The 23029-nt window shown below is 31.9% G+C and overlaps 1 protein-coding gene across 2 annotated transcripts in view; it reads right to left on the bottom strand.

Annotated features, from left to right (window-relative positions):
* LOC127702722 (uncharacterized) overlaps positions 1-23029 on the bottom strand; it is a 167898-nt gene that overhangs the window by 7781 nt on the left and 137088 nt on the right. For both annotated transcript variants that reach the window (XM_052207029.1, XM_052207028.1), the window contains exons 2-3: positions 4012-4386; positions 2305-2521 (exon numbers count right to left, since the gene is read on the bottom strand). In XM_052207029.1, coding sequence (XP_052062989.1) covers positions 2305-2521; positions 4012-4386 — 592 coding nt within the window. The remainder of the gene's footprint in view (positions 1-2304; positions 2522-4011; positions 4387-23029) is intronic.

Genomic DNA, 23029 nt, shown 5'->3' with positions numbered 1-23029 from the left:
AAATTCAATTACTTTCAGGTCTGATTATAGCAGAGTAAAGAAGAAAATATAAATTGAAACCTAAATTTACACTTCTCACTAATTAAACTATATTTTCGTTGTCTATTTTCGGACCTGAAATAATTTTTTGTTGCAAATGAGCCGAATATATATTCAGCTCGTGATTAGGGTCTAATTAATTTTCATAAGAAGATAAAAAAAAATATGCTGCAGTGAAGTAATTTACCATACAAGATACATCAGAAATCAATAGGAAAGTGCAATTCAAAACACGAACTTGTGAAAACAGGCAGATTGAGAAAACTTTTTGAAAATTTAAAATGCAATGTTTTAATCAAATATCTAGTTTTAGCGATAGAACGAGAATTTGTACTCAACTTCAAGATTTTAACAAATCATTATCTATATGCATTGCTAACGGTTATAGACATGATTGCTATTTGTGAATCTGCAACACTTGACACGAAAACTTGTAATACTTCATGTATTCACATCTTACAACAATCACTTTTCTTTTGTGGCGTCAGATATTTTTTGGAATATACATGATGCCCAATAATGGTGGACAAGTATTAAAGAGATGAGGTCTATTACCATAACTAATTTTTTTAACTTCTGTTGTTGACAAATTATCTAAGACTACAGCTGTGCTTTTTCGTAGATATGAGATGTAAACATTCGTGTAAAAACAGCAACTTTCATTTATATAGAATCCCTTTAGTTATGTTCATAACAATTTATGCTTAGAAACCCAGATACTACGGCAAAGTTTGGGAGGAAGGATGTGCTTATCTTTAACGCAACGGAGATAATCCACTATTTTCTACATAAGGAAATGCCTGTACCAAGTGTGGAATATGACAGTTGTTTTCCATTCGTTTGATGTGTTTGAGCTTTTGGTTTTGTCATTTGATAAGGGACTTTCAGTTTTGAATTTTCCTTGTATTTCTTTTTTTTTTGTTATTTTATTTTTTACATGATTTCAATAAAGGTTAGGAACACTGGTGCTCGCAAACAATCGTTTATTTTCATATGTTGAAGACATAATTTTTCAATCAGTTTAATTGAGGTCTGGAGCTGGAATGTCAGTAACTGCTTGTAGTCCTTTGTTAATTTATATTGATTATTGTCATTTTGATTAGTTTCTTCTGTTACCTATTCTAACACTAGATTCGGACTTCTTTTAAACGGAATTTTACTGTGGGTATTGCTGTGTGTTTGTTTATTCCATATTGGCTAGAGGTATGGGAAGGGTTGAGATCTCACAAAACATGTTTAACCCCAGCAACATTTTTTGTCAGAAACCTCTGGCCTTTGTTAGTCTTGTATATTTTTTTTTAAATTTTGGTTCATTTATATGTTTCGGAGCGTAGTGTGACGTCCATTTTCGCTGAACTAGTATACATTATTTTTAGGGGCCAGCTGAAGCCCACCTCCGGGTGCAGGATTTTCTCGTTGTGTTGAAGACCCATTGGTGGCCTTGGGCTGTTTTCTGCTCTTTGGTCGAGTTGTTGTCTCTTTGACGCAATCCCCGTTTCTATTCTCAGTTTTATGGTATAATTTATACTGATTTATAATTTATAAGTTGTTCGTAACGATGCTTTTTATAAGATACGAATCTTTATTATGAAGCATCATGTTAACATCAAACATTTTCATGAACTACTAGACAGAAAGCTAAAGATTGCAACACGAACAAAAACGTAACAAAAAAAAAACAAAAAAAGAACGGGTTAAACCATGACACTCCGGAAGATTATAATGGTCTGCTCCACTGGTGACAGCTGTCATTTTAACTGTCTCACAAAAAATTAATAGTCGTTGATACATACAAGATCTCATTTAATATCGGATTGATGATGTCTCGAATCCTAGGTAAAACATCGGTACACATAAGCAAACAAAGCTAACCCCACATAAATTTTGAAATGACAATACGAAATATTTTCATTACAAAGAGAACACATGACAAAAATTAAAAAAATAGAACACCACAGACCAAAACATTCCTTAAACGCAATGGTGGTTTGACTTTAGGTTTAAATTTTAGGTTAACTCAGGTATCTATACTCCTTATATCTAAGCAAACGGTACAATCTAACTTAAAGTATTTTTTTTCATTTGACAAGATCGTCTTGAATATGCATGAATGACACACTTCCCCTGATCGTCCAGGAAACAACTATAAGTCTTTTGGAAAATTCATTTGCTTCATTTCTATTGTTAGTGGAACGTGTTATGAGAGAATGTGTCTATAGACACGTTTAAGCTCTGTTTTTAAAACTACATCTAATGTATACCTACCCGTATGAAAATTAAGAAAAGCTGCAGCTTCCCCTTCAGCTAACACAAACATATCACAATCATCAAAATAGGCAACTGTTTCACTTCTTTGGGACAGTTTTATTTCAAACAGTCTGGGACTGTACTTCATATGGTTTAAGGCATACGATTCACTCAATAAAGGTTCCGATGACAACTTGTATGTGTTAAAACATTTTAAAAATATATTCCGCATCATCTGTAAAATATAAAGAATATACATGATCATGATGGTAGAAATCTTATCACTTTACATTCATTTTTATGCACAATGTCGGGTCAAAACATTGTGTGTGCAACGTAGGATGTGTACGTGAAAATTTCGCTTGACAATTACCCTTCAATTAAAAAAAAGAACAAAAAAGAAAGCGCTATCGTATTTCAATGAAATATTCAAACAAATATATACTTTATAGTTCTACTAAGTACACTTACTTCAACTATACTATAGGACTACTAACAAATCATGTCAAGTCTGGTTCACATTTGCAAAGTGGTTTCATAGAAGTTGCTAGAGTAAAATTTTACGGACGAAAGACAATGCTTGATGGTGAGTAAAAATACAGGTTCATTAGGTCAGTTAATAATAGAATAAAATATGCAAAGTAATTATTAATTAACAGTTACTGCATTATATTAAGGAATTTCTTTGAAAGTGTTAATGAAACCAATGTCTACTTGAAACGGAATTGCCATTTATGAATATCTGGAATTTCTTACAATATCTCGTCTAATTTAAATACGACAAAGTCTGTTTTCAAACCAAAATCCAAAAAATAAATCTTAATTTTCTTAGATATATCACAAAACTTAATAAAGCTGACTATGAGCTTTCGCATGATTAACTATAAATTGATTGTTCTAACGTTCAATTATTCTGTTTTGCTTTTTATGATATCTGTTATTATGTCAATAACTTGGTAGATTGTTTCTGACATCTTACAACGATAAAGTCTAGGCGCCGAAATAAATACTATAATCCCAACCCCGGAACTTTTCCTCGTTATGACAGGAACAATTTAATGAAAAAGTATTATGTTTGACAATCTCTAAAGAAGGAGACAATCAGAATATATAAATTGATCCCACTTAACTTTATATGAATAGAGAAAAAAGTAGAGCAAACAGCTGGTTACACCAAACAACCAGTATTATCGTGGCTGAGATTTTCATACTTTATCAAAACAGTTCGACTCAAATATAGTCCCATAATCTGTCCTAACACTCATCTGATGTTAACAGCAGTTTTATGGATATCAGTTTAGGGTGTCTACATGACTAAATATTTGTGTGACTAGGATTTCAAAAAGGAAATACGGATAATAATGCTAAATTAAGTTCTTGAGAATTAAAACATTTCAATAATTTTTAGAGCTTTCAAGAATCAGTATCTGTTGTAAACCATTAATGAAGAAAACAATAACACGTTATTTGAGAATGCCTTTGGATTGCACAGCCAAATATTATTAAAAACATAAATAAAAATATAGGTTTACATTAGATATTAAATTATTTGTCATAAAGTGTCATATTTATGTCCCCCCCCCCCCCCCCCCTTCACCAACACCTATGAAACGAACAAATATTGATATACTGAGATAAAGACACATGTCATATATATGCGCTTTATCTGGATAAGTATGCGCTTTATCTGGATAGGAAACTTAATTGATGTATTGTTCAACTTACAGCTCTGTCTAATATCGTACGTAACGCTTTTACGACAGGTAAATCACATTTTGCTATTGCTAAGGAAATAAATCTATGTTTGCTATTTCCAAATATTTTTAAACTAAATCCAGGCGTCCCATTTGCTTCAGGGGCGCTTCCTCCATATGCTGACAAATCAAAGTTTAAATTATGAACACGTATTTCCGGAGTAGGAATTTCTCGTAAATCTGCTCTTTCAACGGCTGCAACGGTTCCAAATGCACCACAGGAGTATTGCTCACTGAAGTCATTCAGTCCAAGAATTCTTTGTGCCTGGCCATTTCGTCCATCGGATGTTATAACAAGACATCTTCCTTGTATACTTTCTATATCTTTCAATGTCTCTCGACAGAACTACAATTAAAAAAGCAATAATGTTATAACTAGACATCTTCCTTGTATACTTTCTATATCTTTCAATGTCTCTCGACAGAACTACAATTAAAATGCAATAATGTTATAACTAGACATCTTCCTTGTATACTTTCTATATCTTTTAATGTCTCTCGACAGAACTACAATTAAAATGCAATAATGTTATAACTAGACATCTTCCTTGTATACTTTCTATATCTTTCAATGTCTCTCGACAGAACTACAATTAAAATGCAATAATGTTATAACTAGACATCTTCCTTGTATACTTTCTATATCTTTCAATGTCTCTCGACAGAACTAGAATTAAAAAAGCAATAATGTTATAACTAGACATCTTCCTTGTATGCTTTCTATATCTTTCAATGTCTCACGACAGAACTACAATTAAAAAAGCAAAGAATAAATGTAAAGCATTATATGAATGCTGTCTCACGAGAAAGTAAAATAAAATTCAAAGGCATTCAAAAGATGAAATAACAAGAATGTGTCCATAGTACACGGATGCCCCACTCGCACTATCATTTTCTATGTTCAGTGGACCGTGAAATTGGGGTCAAAACTCTAATTTGGCATTAGAATTAGAAAGATCATATCATAGGGAACATGTGTACTAAGTTTCCAGTTGATTGGACGAACGAAAGCACAGACCAGAAAACATAATGCTATCGTAGGCGGGGTATAAAAACAGATATTTAGTGCAATGTATATCTTAAGGAAGCTATTAAACCAAGAGTTCCAAATGGTGAAGTTGAAATCATTCCTTCGTAAATTTTACGGACGCCATCACGAGTTGGTTGACCGTTATGGAATAACCGTTTCACAGATGATATCGGATATGTTCATTATGTCGTAACTACAATACCCTTCCCTTTTCACGAATGTGACCTACCGAATTAGACTATTTACCGGATTTGTAATAACATAAGCAACACGACGGGTGCCACGTGTGGAGCAGGATCTGTTTACTCTTCCGGAGCACATGAGATCACCCCAGTTTTTGGTGGGGTTCGTGTTGCTTAGTCTTAAGTTTTCTATGTTGTGTCATCTGTACTATTATTTGTCTGTTTGTCTCTTTGTTTTTGGCCATGGCGTTGTCAGTTTGTTTTCGATCTATGAGTTTGACTGTCCCTCTGGTATCTTTCGTCCCTCTTTTTTAATTCCTAGAAGGTTAAGGCGGTCCAATGTCGATAAACGACGTTTCAACATAATAACAAACAATTTTACCAACTGATTTGAAACTATAAAACACATATGTTGTTTCATAATTCAGTCGGTTATAAAAAGTCAATAAATGTTAAAACAATATTGAGCGAACGCACACACAAAGATAAGACCTAAGTTCGGCTTATTGACTAACTATGAGATGATGTAATTTTGTATATTACCTACCACATGTATACATAATACGAGTGCAGAATTTTACAGTGTTTAGACATTGTTGTATCAGTTCAAATATAATTATATATATCTACGCAGATAAGGGAAAAAATATAAAAGTCTAAAGATTTGCGTAACGAAACTAATATAAGATGGTAATATACGAAGAGGATTTTATCAAATATAAATCGTTATAAACAGACCAACAAACAACGATGTATACCAACAGCGAACATTTAACCCTTAAACCTTTTGTGCAATACAATCTCCCATCAAAATAGGAAAGGACATCATATGCACTTTTTTTCTGATCGGATTTTGACTTTTTCAGTTAGGGTAATACTTTTACTGCAATCATTGTATGATGAAACAAAGATGCAACAAACATCGATTTGAACAAATACGTATCAATCAACTGAATCTACATGACAACGTATTACAAAAGTTCATAAGCATGAATTATTGGGGGTTTCTGAAATCGCTATGAAAAAGATATCTATAATGGCTTTTATGACAGCAATCTGTTATGTTCACAGATTCTAAACATCTAATGACTTGTGATTATATTTTTATCATGTCAACCGTAAGGCTTTAGTCTGAGCAACTCCTTAAAATTGGCATGAAATGACATAATGAACAAAAGCTCTGTTATTACTTGATGAAAATTATGACTTTATGAAGACGTGTTAAATTCGAACCAGAAAACAAAGTTCAAGTATGAGAAATGTCAAGCCAAACCATGGACCTATATTTCCTTCAATATAACTAAGAATAGCTTAAAATTCAAATAAAAAATGTACCTAAACAACCTACATGTATAATACAACCTAATGTTTTATATCTACTCTTAATATACTTTCTGTAGCATCGCATGTACAAATGTGTGCAGCTTCAGCGGCAAATTGTCTGTTTATTTACATAAAAACAGTAATCTTTAGCAAAAAGCATTTCTCCATTTCCCTTGAGATATTTCCTAATAGTCTTTTGATTGGATTGTTATTTATTTTCCGTCTTGTAAACATAATACCATCAAATATAAGTTTTGCAAACATTGATGATGTCAATGTTTATTGAACGAATACAACATTAATTGAAAACAAATGTATTGTTTGTTTTTTACATCATAGTATCTTGACTTCATTATTTAATCTGATTCAATCTGTTAATTACATCAAAGTTAAGAAACACAAAACGGAATTACGATTTTACCGAAAATTTATCGTTAAAGATGTACCCATAACGACGGCAGAAGTATTTATTGGAGTAAACAAACAAAAAACTTCAGGTGCAAGTAAAAACAGATCTAAATATTATTATATATTTCCTACACATTGTGAATTAACAGGAGAAAAGTTTAACATTTTCAGGCCAAGAAAGAAAAAAATGTTAAGTAGATAAGAGACGTAATGGATGTTATTAAAATGGTTTTATTCCAGGAACATTCGGCACGTTAATCGAAGGAAGAAAGGCAATATTTATGTCAAGCATTTTTATTTCCACATCAATTTTCAACTGGTGTTTCATTAATGAAAATGTTTACATAATTATTTCAAGATGATAGGATTTTTTTCATTGGAGTAATTCTAATAGCATCTCTATCATGTTAACGACTTTCGAAGGCGAACAATAAAAATAAATACGACTTACGGTGTTCCAATGAATACAGAGTAAACAAAAACACAGTTCATAGGAAATTGACGCCACCTGGGACACTAAGTTTAAATATCACTAGTAACACGACGGTTGCCAGAGGTTGCTTACCCTTCAAAAGCACACTTTGGATCAACTCCAGTTTTGGTGGTGTTCGTGTTGCCTAGTCTTTATTATTTTGTGTACTGTTTTGTGAACCGATTGTCATTTTGTCTTTTTTTCGCAATGGCGTTGTCATTTCTCTCCACTTAATAATTTTGAATGTCCCCTAGGTATCGGCCGCCCCTTTTCTAGTCTTTCTGTTACTTTTTGATATTTGACATTTGCCTTTGGAATTACATAGGATTTACATGTAAAAACCAGTATGCTTTGATTTCAAATTCATGTTATCATCTTGATCTTCGTTTCCGGAATTAAATACAGGATTAAAGTTCACCATCAAAAATCATTTCCCCTTCATGTGATTGTAATCGTCTACCTCATAACATCATATTAAAACAAGCTCCAAGGACACCTCACTGCAAATCAGTTTAGAGAAAACCCAAATGAAAGAATCGACATTAGTGTGTTGCCTCCCAGTGCGTTACAAAGAAACACAGTCAAACAATGGCGTTACTATACCACAAATGAAGTGTTTTTTTTGTCAAAGAAAAACACATTTTCATTGAACATGAGATGTTTCAGATTAATACAAAATAACTAACAAATATAAAATCTAAGCCACCATACTACAATGGTTTATTAAGTCGGTAACTGGACAAATTAAAACAACTATCATTTCAGTTAAATCTTCATATCTTTTCCACAAAAAAAAATATCAACATAAAAAATTGTGAGCTCAAAAACAAATTTAAATGGTCCTAGAAGAACAGTCAAATTATTCTAAGATTGACTACTAGTAATATCTAATTATACTAAGATTGACTACTAGTAATATCTAATTATCCTAAGATTGACTACTAGTAATATCTAATTATCCTAAGATTGACTACTAGTAATATCTAATTATCCTAAGATTGACTACTAGTAATATCTAATTATCCTAAGATTGACTACTAGTAATATCTAATTATTTAGCCCCTGCTTCGGAGAGCCGTATCGGCCCATGAAATTTTCTTAGCGAGGTAGAAGGCGGACAAAAAGTTTAGCTCCTGCTTCGGAGAGCCGTATCGGCCTATGAATTTTTCTTAGCGAGGTAGAAGGCGGACAACCTAAGATTGACTACTAGTAATATCTAATTATCCTAAGATTGACTACTAGTAATATCTAATTATCCTAAGATTGACTACTAGTAATATCTAATTATTTAGCCCCTGCTTCGGAGAGCCGTATCGGCCCATGAAATTTTCTTAGCGAGGTAGAAGGCGGACAAAAAATTTAGCTCCTGCTTCGGAGAGCCGTATCGGCCTATGAATTTTTCTTAGCGAGGTAGAAGGCGGACAACCTAAGATTGACTACTAGTAATATCTAATTATCCTAGGATTGACTCTTAGTAATATCTTATTATCCTAAGATGACTACTAGTAATATCTAATTATCCTAAGATTGACTACTAGTAATATTTAATTATCCTAAGATTGACTACTAGTAATATCTAATTCATTTGTCCAATAACCAATATATGCAGTTGTTCTTATGGTGTGTTATCAGAAAGGTTAGGAGCACAAACATAACATGTTTTACCCCGTCACATTTTCTATGCGTCTGTTAAAAGTCAGATATCATGTAGATGTCGTTGGTTGTTGCCTGCTATAATTGTTTTTTTTTCTTTTATTGTTTTAATATAAATCAAGCAATTAGTTTTCTATTTTGAGTTGTTTCAGATATTGCCAACCCGGTGCCTTTTATGCGTTACTATACGAAATCAGTTTTTCTCATTGATTAAGGCTGTACTTTATAATCATAGTTTTGTTCATGGTTTTAGGCTGTACGATATCATTCTTGCTCATGGTTTAAGGTTACATACGATATCAGTCTTGCTCATGGTTTAAGGCTGTACGATATCATTCTTTTCATGGTTTAAGGCTGTACGATATCAGTCTTGCACATGGATTAAGGCTGTACGATATAAGTCTTGCTCATGGTTTAAGGCTGTGCGATATAAGTCTTGCTCATGGATTAAGGCTGTACGATATCAGTCTTGCTCATGGATTAAGGCTGTACGATATCAGTCTTGCTCATGGTTTAAGTCTTGCTCATTGTTAAAGGCTGTAGGTATCAGTCTTGCTCATGGTTTATGGATGTATGGTATCAGTCTTGCTCATTGTTGAAGGCTGTACGATATCCGTCTTGCTAATTGTTGAAGGCTGTATTGTATCAGCCTTGCTCATTGTTTATGGCTGTACGATATCAGTCTTGCTCATTGTTGAAGGCTATACTTTATCAGTCTTGTTCATTGTTTAAGGCTGTACGGTATCAGTCTTGCTCATTGTTTAAGTCTGTACGGTATCAGTCTTGCTCATTGTTGAAGGGTGTACTTTATCAGTCTTGTTTATTGTTTAAGGCTGTACGGCATCAGTCTTGCTCATTGTTGAAGGCTGTATAGTGACCTGTATTGTTCACATCCTTGTACTTTGGGTTTTTGTGGATGTTTGTCTTATTTTCAATCCTCCCACATCCTCTTATTTGTTTCATGAGTGCGGGACTATCAGTATCAGTAATACTAATCTGTTGTCAGTTGTAAATTAAAACTACAATTGAATTTAGCTAATCATTCTGTTTTCAAACGATGAAATAGCAATTGGAAGATTTGATTTATTATCATTGGATTTCAGACAAACGTGATTTGGAAAAAGAATTCAATTCCCATCGATATGTTATACAGTTTCCTATTAAAATTCTTCTAATCATAGATATCTAAACAATTTAGATATGTTGCTTTAGGCTTTTGATAATACTTTTAATCATATAAACTAGATAAATGAAATGAATCTCCCGAGAGCATATTGCTTCCGGCATACAGGGGTTCAGTGACACACCTATCATGCGCAATGAATCGCTTTTCATTACCACTGGGTCGGTGCAATTGCTGGTGAAATATCAGTCTTTCAGCGATCTAGCACTACATTGATTTTAAAGATATGTTGTTTATGTAAATTTCCTGTTTATGCTTATGCTATTGTAATTAAAATCAGATCGCAACTCCTCCACAAGTTTTGGCCTCACGTGTATTTGATGAAAGTTGAACCGACAACAAGTGTCATCCGCCAGAAAATCGGTACCATCCTCTTTTTACATTTTGTAAAGCTACATCTATAAACACAGATACTATCTTCAACCTAAAGGTATAATGATATTTGTAAATACATATACATCAATTGCTACAATATTCAACATGGAACCATTTATAGAATAGAGAACGAAAACAGGGAATGTGTCAACAAGACAACAAATCGACCAAAGAACAGAAAACAGCCCGAGGCCACCAATGGATCTTCAACACAGCGAGATTATTTCGAGTTTCTGAGAGAAGTGTAATTGACAAAATAAAAACATAGATGTAAGGTCAATAGCCATGATATCTGATCAGCCAGAGTGATATTAAGGCTGAAACATCTTTAAAAGTTATTATCCATTAACAATTTATATAAACACATTACAAGAAAGTGTATCTACGTCTGATTCTATCTTAAACATTTTATTACTTGACGTAACAATAACATGACAATGTATGAATTCTTTATGAAGAATTGGATAAAAATGTGTTTTCTCACCTTTCATCGGTTATCAACATGACTAAAGCGATCGTGGATATATATAAAAGACTTTAAAATTGGTATTTTCTGCCTTCCCCCTTAACGCGGCATTAAGCAGTAATAGCAAGACTGGTCGGTTTGGAGTTTTGATAATTTATATTAGTATGTCGCGGATGGTATGTCTTTTAGCTAACTAGTACATGTACCATGTGACCTACATGTCGCATGTTGACAATCCGACACGGTGTAACAGTCTAGTATAATGAAGGCTTTAACATATTATCTACCTGAAAATGTATATTGATATTTATAAGTTATCTAAAATATGCTCAAATACTGTGAAATTCGTGTGAAAAATTTAACGTGAATTTCACGTGAAAGCTCGATTCCCGTTAATTTCACGTGAAAAAAATCACGATAATTTAACGTGAAATTCATTTGAAATATTTCACGTGAATTTAACGTATAAGCTCGATTATGAAATTCACGTGAACAAAATTTGCCTGTGTACTGCTGGAAGTTAGGTAACGACAAATCAATCAATAAACTCAAGTCAATCAAATCATGAAAATAAAACTCAACAAAAATAAGAATTTAAAGTTAAAGTTGAACACTTCTTTCAGACCAATCACAATTAAGTATTTGTAGATATGCAAATCATATTGATACGACAAATGATATACACACGATTTAAACAGATGAAAGATAAAAATGTCGACACATGGTCTTTGACCAGGGTTATACATATGTAGTGAACAGAGAATAACAAAGTGTCAGACTATATAGGACGGAACACAAACATTGTACTTACTATAAAATCATCACCCACAAGTCTGAGTTTATGACAAAAGTGACCTCGGGTCAAAATATATAAGTAGGAAACATTTGTAAACACCAAACAGCGCTCACTATGTGCTTCGTTTTGTATTTTATCAACTTTTTTGCCGTTTCATCATTCAAAGGAGGTGATTGTATCATTGACCAGATATTTATTTTGTTTATGATCACTTCCTGACGATTATTTTGTTATTTAATTGCTTTGAACGTATTGTTACGATTATCATGTGTAGTACAATTTCTGACTGTGACTAATAGCTTAGCTTGTTAAATTGGGGAATAACGGACAAGACTCGTTAAGTGTATTTGACCTTCTAGTTCTAGCACTGAAAACCAGCATATAAAAGCTCCCAATACACATCTTGGTTAATGCGTTTAAAATTTGAAACAGATATGTTCCACTTATCATAGCAACAATCCCGTTCTCTTTTCCTCGATTGTGACATGACCGAATGCGACTTATCACAAATAATGTTCTTGCAACACGACGGCTGCCATCAGTGTAGAAGATACCGTCTACCCTTCCGGATCACCCAAGTTCATACCCTATTTTGTGGTGGGTTCCGTGTTGCTCAGTGAGCTCTGTGAGGGATGCTGTTTGTTTCATCGCTTTTCTTTTTGGTCATGATACTGTCTGTTTTTCTTCGACTTACGGTTTTTTATTGTACCCATCGTATCTTCAATGTTTACAAACAGTGTTGATTGTCATAGAATGTTTGCTATCGTTACTTCTTTTATATTTCTGTAGAACTTTGTTTCGAAGTAAATCTTTATTTATTTCACGAATTACGACTTCACAGTGAACGTATTTCGTCATGCTTAATAACCCTGCTTACATCAGACGGAGAATAAAGTAATTTGAATGCCTCGTTTCCTATTAATTAACCAGCAATAAGGGAATAAAAATGCTAAAGCTTGTTATATTAAATCACCGTTAAATATAAACTGAGAAGTTCAAAGACATGTATTCAAATGTATTCCTTATTCTCTCAATACTACCAGATTATGACGGTATTCAAATTGACAAAATTAATGGATGGTGTTTAAAATCCCTTCACCATAAATTCATAATACTTGGGAATCATGAGAAATTTACAATTCTCTTAATTAAGTAATATATCATCTCATACTAGACACGAATATTAATTTTGTTATCACGTAATTTACGTATTCCATCAATACATATTTTTAATTCTTGCTCAGAATTTTTAAGTAAGCACAAATTTTGTTATTTTTGTTCATGAAATATTGTGTAAAATTTTTCTTCTCTCTCTCATAGTGTATTTTCTTAAACCTATACTACATGTAACTAAATAACTTTAAAGTTTAAAAAGATACGAATATATATTTATTAGTTAATTTCTCACATTTTTAAGTCATGTTGCATGTTACTAGAATCTGATTTTTTGAAGATTGATTGATTGTTGGTTTCTTAACGTCCAGTGGCAAATATTTCATACATACATAAATTTAACAATGCATCAATAAAATCATACCATATCAAAAAAAAAAATTAGAATGACGTTGAATACACAATGCATGTGCAAGTGTATTATCATAACTGTCATTTGAATATGCATGAAATATTTGCTACTGGACGTTAAGCAATCATCAATTAATCGTGAAAATAAGATATTTCGCGTAAACAATCAAGTGCGTCATAAACATCGTATGAATTGTTAAGTACATGTACGTCAATTAGCAGGACATTACATTGTATGTTAATGACACAGTAAGTGGTTATTTCCTCCCGTCAAAGGAGATCAGTAAATAATACACAAGAATCAATGTATCAAAACGTACTTAAGCTGCTGTTGGTTATGGTCAAATTTTGATAAATATTTCTCATATATCTACACGTATTTGGTAAGATCACCGTTCCCAGGAGCCGAATTTATTGCATATGGTTGTGTTGAATATGTCTATCACATTACTTACTTAGAAATCTTGGCTTGAAGTTCACGAAACGTAAAACTAAATCTCGTTGAAATATGAAAATATGTATACGTCTTCTCAATGAATTTTATGTTTTGTTTTTTAATCGCTCTAGAAGTCGAAATTATTCAATATTTGTGACATCTTAACTGATAGATACGTGGGGTGTATATAGGCGAGGTCACTAAATTGTACAACGTGCATTTCTTGTGTAGGAATTACAAAAGGGAACATATTTTACGTAACTATTGTAAATAAACCATTTTAAAGACGTTTCTGTCACAGTGACCTCCTTCAATTCCTCTGTTAATTTTCTAAACTACTTTTCACAATGCATTTGATAAGTTTTTTTGTTATAACAAAATTTTGTTTATGAATTACATTCTTGAAAAAATCAAATTGTTTGATATCAATGTTTATATATTTAATTTAATTTGAATTGATTTTATGCATTATAACAACCACAACTCTACAATCTCCTGATGAAATATTAATATAAAACTGCTGTTACCATCAAATGTAGAAAAATAGTGATTAACAATAATAGATTAATCGATTATAAAATTACAGACGATTTAACAGTTAGTTTTTTTTTCAAAACATGAGGGGTCAACGAACAAGATTCGTGAAGCCAGGTGAAGAAAGAGTATAAACAAAAACAATGTAAGAATATTAGGTTGTAAAACCTAGAGACAGCAAAGTACTGAGGTCAAGTACATATCTATGTTGACGGTAATTGGTATCTATGTTGACTGTGTTTGAAGTTTAATACGATAAGTTACCATGTAGTGTTAACTTTTAAGTACTGAAATACCACTGCTTAAGGATAAAACTTCACTCAATTATCACTACACTATTGTATTTGATTTTAATATTAAGTTTCATTAATACGATCAGTTTGTAGACAATTGAATTTTCCATAAAAGACGCATAAAGTCAAAACGCTTAGAACAAAGATAGAATAACAGCTTGATATTTCCACCTCTAATGAAACCAGTCTATAAGTAATCAAATGAGACAAATTATTCGCTCCTTACCACCAACCACTAATTCAAAAACGCCATAAAAAGTAAATAAACCCAAATTTAATCAGCCACTATCGACTAGACAATATTTCTATGGTAACCTGATAAGACTTAACACAACAAAGCGTTTTTGTAATTATCTGAAAATCTGTTTCCTATTGAAATATCTAATTGAGACGATTTCATGATATTGAGGCTTTAATTTTTGTGTGGTATGCTTATCTCCGTATAAATATTCTTACTAATGACAAACCTGTTAACCTTTGCAATGCAATCAAAGACGTAACGGTATCTTTCAGATTGTTTCTTGAAGCGTCAATACACATTAAAAGTTCTCAAGGCAAAATCGTGTTTGAAATCCAAGTAGGTTTGACATGTTATGGAGCTCGATATTAATCCCCGAGAGTACTACACCGACGAATTTACAACATTAGTATTATAACGGCTTTGATCAAATAGTCTGTTCAGAAGCAAAAGCAAGATTACAGGGGTAATTGTTAAATTTGTTTTCTTTATTGATAGTATTATCATACAATGGATCGAATGTGAATAGCATTTTTAAACGAATTTATGATATAATAATTGGAAGCATGTTATATATGTATCTGTAGATTTGTGTTAGATAACAATTTTTTGGCAAATAGAATAATTATATAAAAATAAGGAGATGAGGTATGATTGCCAATGAGACAGCTCTCCACCAGAGACCAAATGAAACACGAAAAACAATTATGAAATGTAGCAACAAACGACAACCACTGAATCACAGACTCCTGACTTGGGGCAGACACACCTAGAATGTGGCGGGGTTAAACGTATTCATTGATAATCTAGACGCTATAAATGCCGCATCTCCGCGTTTGATCATCCGTTACATTTGAATAATGAATAATTTTAGCGTTTAAGATCGAATTAAGATATCTATAAACCTGCATGTAACTCTGTTTGTATATGTAATCTACAGATGAACTTTTAATTAAGAGATACATATTTTAAAGCAATTTATTTTTTATCTTTTGCTGCATCTACATGTTCATGATTTATTTAACGTGTTATTGTTTTTGCAAGAAACAGACTTGATGATGTAATGATTAATCTTATGGAACTCCATGCACAGTTCGCTGGAGAGAGAGAGAGAGAGAACAATGAATATCTTTTAACTATTGATCGATGCGCACTATGACCACTTGTTTACCAAAGTATAATCAGACATTTTTTTTTCAAAATGTCGTCTAAATTTGACTCTTACGACTTTTATCTTAGTATATCTATATATACCACAAGAAAACTAATAAACAATCATCATGCTGCAATTGTTGAAAATGAACTTACAGTAAACATGTTTATTTTGGTACAACTCATAGTAATCTAAAAGTCTTGTAAGCAGCTGCATCTTTTTTTTAAATAATTTACATTTTCATTTTAGATAATATTCAGACGGGCCTAGGTAGCCGAGTGGTCTAAGTAGTTCATTTATAGTTATCAATAGCTTGCTAACTCCGAGGTTGTGAGTTGAAACCCGTGGCACAGTGCGTTCGTCCCAGATATAAATTAACTAGGATTTCCAGTTTTCCCATCGAGGGTTGGTGGCTCTCTCCACCAATGAAAACTTAGACACCATGATATAGCCAAGCGTGCTGAAATTGACATTCAACGGCCTTCAGAAAGGTACATAGGATACTTGATATTGAGAACAAAATCCTTAATACAATATATTGAATACATGAATCCTCAGCTATTGTTGAACAACTTAATCCCGGAATACATTTTTCATCATGTGTTTGAACCTTGTCGGTTAAAATTTTAAAGAAGAATCAATTTAAGGATGTTTGCGCCTCTTGTTTTTGAATTTTTGTCAGATATTCGGATTCCTCCGGTTTTATCTATTTAGTGCAATTATAATTTTTTCCCGCTAACCTCTTCTTTTCTTTTTATAATTTTATAACATATAGTTCAAAAGGCCATATTTGAAAATCTTATAAAATCCTTGTTATTTTTTCATAGTTTTTGAAAGAAAAAAAGTGCAAACGCTTAATGTATGAAAAATCTAGAGAGAAACATTTCCCGCCAAATTTTCAATAGCTTATATCTCGAAAACAAGGACACGGACCTATCATTTTTTTCTGCATTTTTTAGTTCTGTTATTTATATACTATCAATGTATAGCAGCCTTTTAAAAAGCTTGTTATTTTGAATCAGAGTAGCGAACATCCTTAAACAGATAATAACGCATTTTCAAAACAGAAATTATATACTGTAATCATCAAGTTTATGAGATTTGGATAACATTGTAATACAACTAATTGAGAGATGAAACAGAATTAAGTATCCCAGTAGCGGATTGTAATTTTCCTTCAAAAACATTAAAATTAACAAAATCACAATTAATGGAAAAGAGTTATATAGCATAAAAACAATGTTTCCTTATTGAGGACACAAAAAAAAGATTAAATTGGTTAAAATTCAATGATAGAATTTCTTTTCTTAAATACTTCCAAAATATCAAATAAAAATAGGCGATCATGAGCCTCATTTTCTTGAAAAATATAAAAAAAAAACACAAATTCTCTTTTATTATCTGCCCTGATTTATAAAAATGATATTCCGAAAATGTTTAAATTCACTTAACGACACTTATTTTTTATTATAGATTAATCTTTAAATTTTAAGTTAAAATGTTTCTGTTGCATATTGAATGATATTTGGTTAAATATTTTTCAACCAAAAAGTATTTTTGCAACCGATGATGCCCAGAAGGGATGCTCAGAAAAAGGACTCCCGATCTACCTTCGCACAGAACTATGATATGTTTGTCCATCCGTTAGAATTAAGGTTCCAACTCCCTCAGGCAAAGTTGACCTTAGATAAATTTTTGTTTAGATCCTTTTTGGTCATATAGCTCTTCAACTGTTTAGGTAATTATACATTCTTGGCTTTCAAATATTCGGCTTTGAGCGTTCATGATGAAGGTAAATCCAGAATAGCGCTTAGGACGCATTAAATTTATAACTTGTTGTTTTCATTTTTTACAGCAATTGGGTCGATACCTCTGCTGGTGGACTATCAGTCCCCGAGGGTATCATCAGCTCAGTAGTCAGTACTTTGGTACTGACATGATTTATAACAAACCTTTCTAAAATTGTCAGGGGCCTCGGTGGCCGAGTGGTCGAAGTAGTCGAACTGAATTTTTAAGTACTCAGTCTACATAGAACTTTGTTTACTGAAGTTAAACTTTTAAAATGTAACATGTCTAATAATGACACTTGTCCGGTGTGTGAACAATCTAGGATTTAGAACCTATGTTTATTAATTGTGTCAATCAGTCACAATTCACTGATTTTCTGAAAGATTTTTCAATAAATTTTATGTGTAATGTTGATGATACCTTTGTAAATACGCTTGATTTTGACCAGATGATGCTAATGGGTTTTTTGAACAAAACTAACGGTTTTAATTTTTATTTTGGAAATGTTATTATTATGCGTATAGCAAGATTTCGTATCTTTAAAAGAAGAAATTTCGTATTTTGAATCCTCAAGCTATAAACTCAATTTAGTAGACTATTTTAAAACATTGTTAGAGAAATACATTTCTCACTATTTTTATCTTTTAAATCAGAGAAAAGAACGTTTCTTATTAGAAAAATATTTCATATCAGACAATCCAGTCATTAAAGTAACAGATAACCATGCAGAAATATTGTATTGATTTTAAACTAAACTAGTTGATATGTAACATATCTAAACTTTTGTTGAATTGCTGTTGATATTGTTTTAACTGACTACATGTAACTGTCCGTTTGTGACACCAGGTACTGTCTAGTGAATTTTTATTGTACATATTTGAATAAAATTTTATCAAGAGAAAAAATAGTAGTCGAACTACTGTATCACTAGCCAGTCAACACTGAGGTTGTGAGTTCGAATCCCGCACGGGGCAGGTGCACTCGACTCCAATCTTAATTGATTAGGATTGTCAGTTTTCCTACCGAAGGTCGGTGGTTCTCTCTGGGCATTCCGGCTTACTCCACCAATAAAAACTAACCGCCACGAAATAGCACAATAGTGTTGAAAGTGGCGTTAAACCCCAATCAATCAATCAATCCATCTAAAATTGTCTGTTAATAAATTTTGAATTATAAGGTTTCAACTCCCTCAGGCAAAGTTGATCTTAGATAAATTTGGCTATTGTTTTAGGTCCTTTATGGTCGTATCACTCTTCAACTGTTTAGGTTATTATATCTTGGCTTTCAAGTATTCGGCTTTGAGCGTTCCTGATGAAGGTAAATCCAGAAAAGCGCTTGGACGCATGAAACTTATAACTTGTTGTTTTCATTTTTTAGACACAATTTTTTTCCAATTCCCGTAAAATCGTGAAAGAAGCTGACAAACATTTTTTGTGAAAATACCTCGCCATTTATTTATTTATTTATTTATTTATTTATTTATTTATTTATTTATTTATTTATTTATTTATTTATTTATTTATTTATTTATTTATTTATTTATTTATTTTATTTATTTATTTATTTTATTTATTTATTTATTTATTTATTTAATCATTTATTGATCTATAATGACATTTTCTAAATTGATTCATTTCCAGCATTTTTTAAGTAATCGATACTTAATAAAGTATAAGTTAAATATTATAGTTAAGACATTGTACACATATGGAAAATGTAGTATATTTATACTTAATTTATCCAGCAAGCTGTTAAAAAAAACTAATTTTAGCACAGCATGGTGCAAGGAACAGAAAAATACTTCGTAAACATTTGTTATAATTCTTTTCATTTATGAGTTTTTGAATGCAAAAATGTCGGAAGATTTAATAATAATAAAAGGATCAAATCTAACGGAATAAGTACGTGAATAACACAACACAAATTATTAAAAATAAACTAGACTTAAGATTGAAAAATACTACATGTTTTTATTCGAGTTCATAAACAGATATTCAATACAACCACGAATATGAAATATATATATAAGAATAACCAGAGAAGGACTTATAATTTGTTGTGTACAACACCAAAGTCGGCTTATAAAGAAATGTACCACGAAGGACAGGCAAAGAAAACACTACAGAAATTGGTTTTATTTTTAGCTCATTCAATTTCAATAAAATTAACGACCAATGTGACAATTTTCAGGAGAGAACAATTTTTGAATTATTCAACAAATCAAATTAATACAGTTATATAAATCAAAATGACTACACATATTCCTAAATAAATGAATGTTAAATGGTAGAATGTCAACAGAATAGTCAAACAGAACAGAAAAGGAACAGAAGAAAAGAAGAAATTCTAGATATTTGCAATGCTGTTGTTAAGTCTTGTTTCATTCGTGTAAAGAGCGTCAAGGCTACCAAATACGTTACAAGTGTATAGATCCGTTTCATAACGTCACACAACTATGAATTCCAACATAAGCGAAATAGTTTTTTAAATGTTAATTTTGACATTAATGTTTTTATGGAGTTTATTAATGTGTAAACACAAACTGTTCACTCACATTTAGACTGAGAAACTCATTAAAAACCCCTTTATCACCATAATATTTTCCTCTACATGGAATGTCAGTGTATTTATCGCTATTTACAAAATATGATTGTTTCAATTGCGGAATTTAGAGAGTAAACAAATAGTTTTCTATTTTCAACGCAACTTATAGTGTCTTGTTTTCTCGGCGGTCTCGTGGTAGCGTGTTTGCCTCGTGTGCGGACGGTCGTTGGTTCGAACCCCGGCTGGGTCAAACCAAAGTCTTTAAAATTGGTATTTGCTGCTTCTCCGCTAAGCACGCGGTATTAAGGAGTAAGAGCAAAGACTGGTCGGCTCGAAGTCAAAAAAATGGGTCCGGGTAAGGTGATATGTCTTCTTACGGACTGTTACCTTGTGAACTAGCACGTTAAAAATCCGTCTAGTACAAAGCATGGTTAATATTCATATTACATTAACATGTTCTCAGCCTGAATATGCATATTAATCTGCCGCTGGACGTTAAGCAGCCATCCATCATCATCATCATCTTTATTTGCTGAATTGAAAGTGCGCCGTTAATATACGAACATGTATTTAACAAGAATACATTTAACCTTTCACATTAAAAAAAAAACAGAGCAATGCATATCGTTTTGGTTACTTTCAATATTTCATAAGCTAATAATGGATAAATATGTGGCATCATTATGCTACATTAGACGTGATCGTTTACGGAATTCAAACCAAGAAAAATCAGAAATCAGATCGAAATCAATTAAATAGAAAACCATTCGGCAGTTAAATTTGATTTTTGTCGATCATAAATATTCAAAATAAATGACAGAATCATAAAAGCAGAAACTATACTATCAATAATCATATTTTAAAATTATATTTTTGTCACGTATTAATGCATGTGTTTGTGTGAATAAAAAAAAATGTTTATACGTATGCATGTGTGTGTTGTTTGTTTGGTTTTTTTTTTAATAAAAAGAAGATGTGGGAGAAATGTCAATAAAACAGCAACCTAGCAACACAAATAACTTTGGAACACTAGTTAACTGTATAACCCCGAACTTTACAATCCGCCCAGTGGTAATTGATGTTACAAAATTTATTTAATATAGAAGTAATTGTTGTGTCCGTTACTTTGTCTGTTTTCATTTAGATTCCAAACCTTAGTAATAGGTGAAGCTAAGCAAAATAAAACCTTTACACACAGTAAAGGGCAATTCATATATAATCTTTACTCACCGATTTTTCTGAAATAAACTCAAGGCTGTAAATTTTTCTTTATACTTTATGAAAATAGTATTGGGTATTTATTCAAACATAAGAATAATGCATACTTAATTATACCGTACCTTGACCTATAATGGTTTACTTTTATAATTTTTGACTTGGATGGAGAGTTGTCTCATTGGCACTCATACCACATCTTCCTATATCTATTAATTATACTCTAAGCATTTAGTACTAATGAATTTAAAACTAGACACCAACAAACTTTCTATTTAGTGGGGTTAACTGATGTGTAGGACCTTAAGTCTTCCATACTTTAGTCGCAGTATGCATTAGCCTTATCCATTATAAAATTGAATGCTGATATCACCACAGTATTCAATTCTTACAGATTTTCGAAGTGAAAGTTATTTGTTTATGCAATCATACCTATCTTAAAGATAAGTGCCAAAAGGCAATGATATACTTTACTGATTGAAATACAAAACATAATTTAATTTAAAACTGTACTACATTGTAACAGTGTTAATCCTCTCGAATTAAGTAAATTCAGAGATTATTAAATTAACATTCATTACTTAATGCATTTGACAAACGAATTTGCATGTTTTCTTGTTCTCATATTATTCTGTAAGACAGAAATGACGGAAACATCGCAGATCAGGTGCATTATATCAGCATAATTTTTAATAATTTAAAATTATATATTGTGACTTAACATAATCTTAAAATTACATTAAGTTTACCCTACTTTAGTTAAAAATATAGGACATGGTAAATACTTGAATGAGAAAACAATTTTGTTTAAGGTGGTACCCAACACCTTGACTAATATTAATTTGGCTCGTTTAATTTTCATAAAATTTTGACAAAATGTTTACTTTGACCCTTTGACAAAAAAATAAAAATTTCAAAAAATTTGAACCAACCACTTTATCAGAAAAATTTCATTGGTTATATAGCAGTTTGACAAACACTAATTTTGATCATTGAGAAGCTTAATATTCCCTTAACAATAGAACGTGATTAAAACGTTTAGCTGATTTTTACAGAGTTATCTCCCTGTAGTGTTAGGTACCACTTTAATATTCAACATATACAGGAAAACAAGATATATATCTGAAAAACATTAGTCTTGTACAATTTTTTTTTCTTTCATGAAAGTAAGACCACATTTATGAGAAGAAGATAGGTCAATGCAATTGTGCATTCTATTGAAATACCGTACCCTCACCTACCGAAATTTCGTTTTTTTTTTTGTGTTTTTTTCCATACGGTATGACACTGCAATATTGTGTTTATTATACAAGGTAGGACATGACGTACTTGTGTAACGCAGCTCCGTTAAAAAGCAATTGTGAGTTCTGAACATT

The sequence above is a fragment of the Mytilus californianus genome, unplaced genomic scaffold (genome assembly GCF_021869535.1).
Source record: "Mytilus californianus isolate M0D057914Y unplaced genomic scaffold, xbMytCali1.0.p SCAF_5, whole genome shotgun sequence".
Taxonomy (NCBI): domain Eukaryota; kingdom Metazoa; phylum Mollusca; class Bivalvia; order Mytilida; family Mytilidae; genus Mytilus; species Mytilus californianus.
The sequence above is the reverse complement of the archived record's forward strand: the minus strand, read 5'-3'. Positions and strand labels throughout refer to the sequence as shown.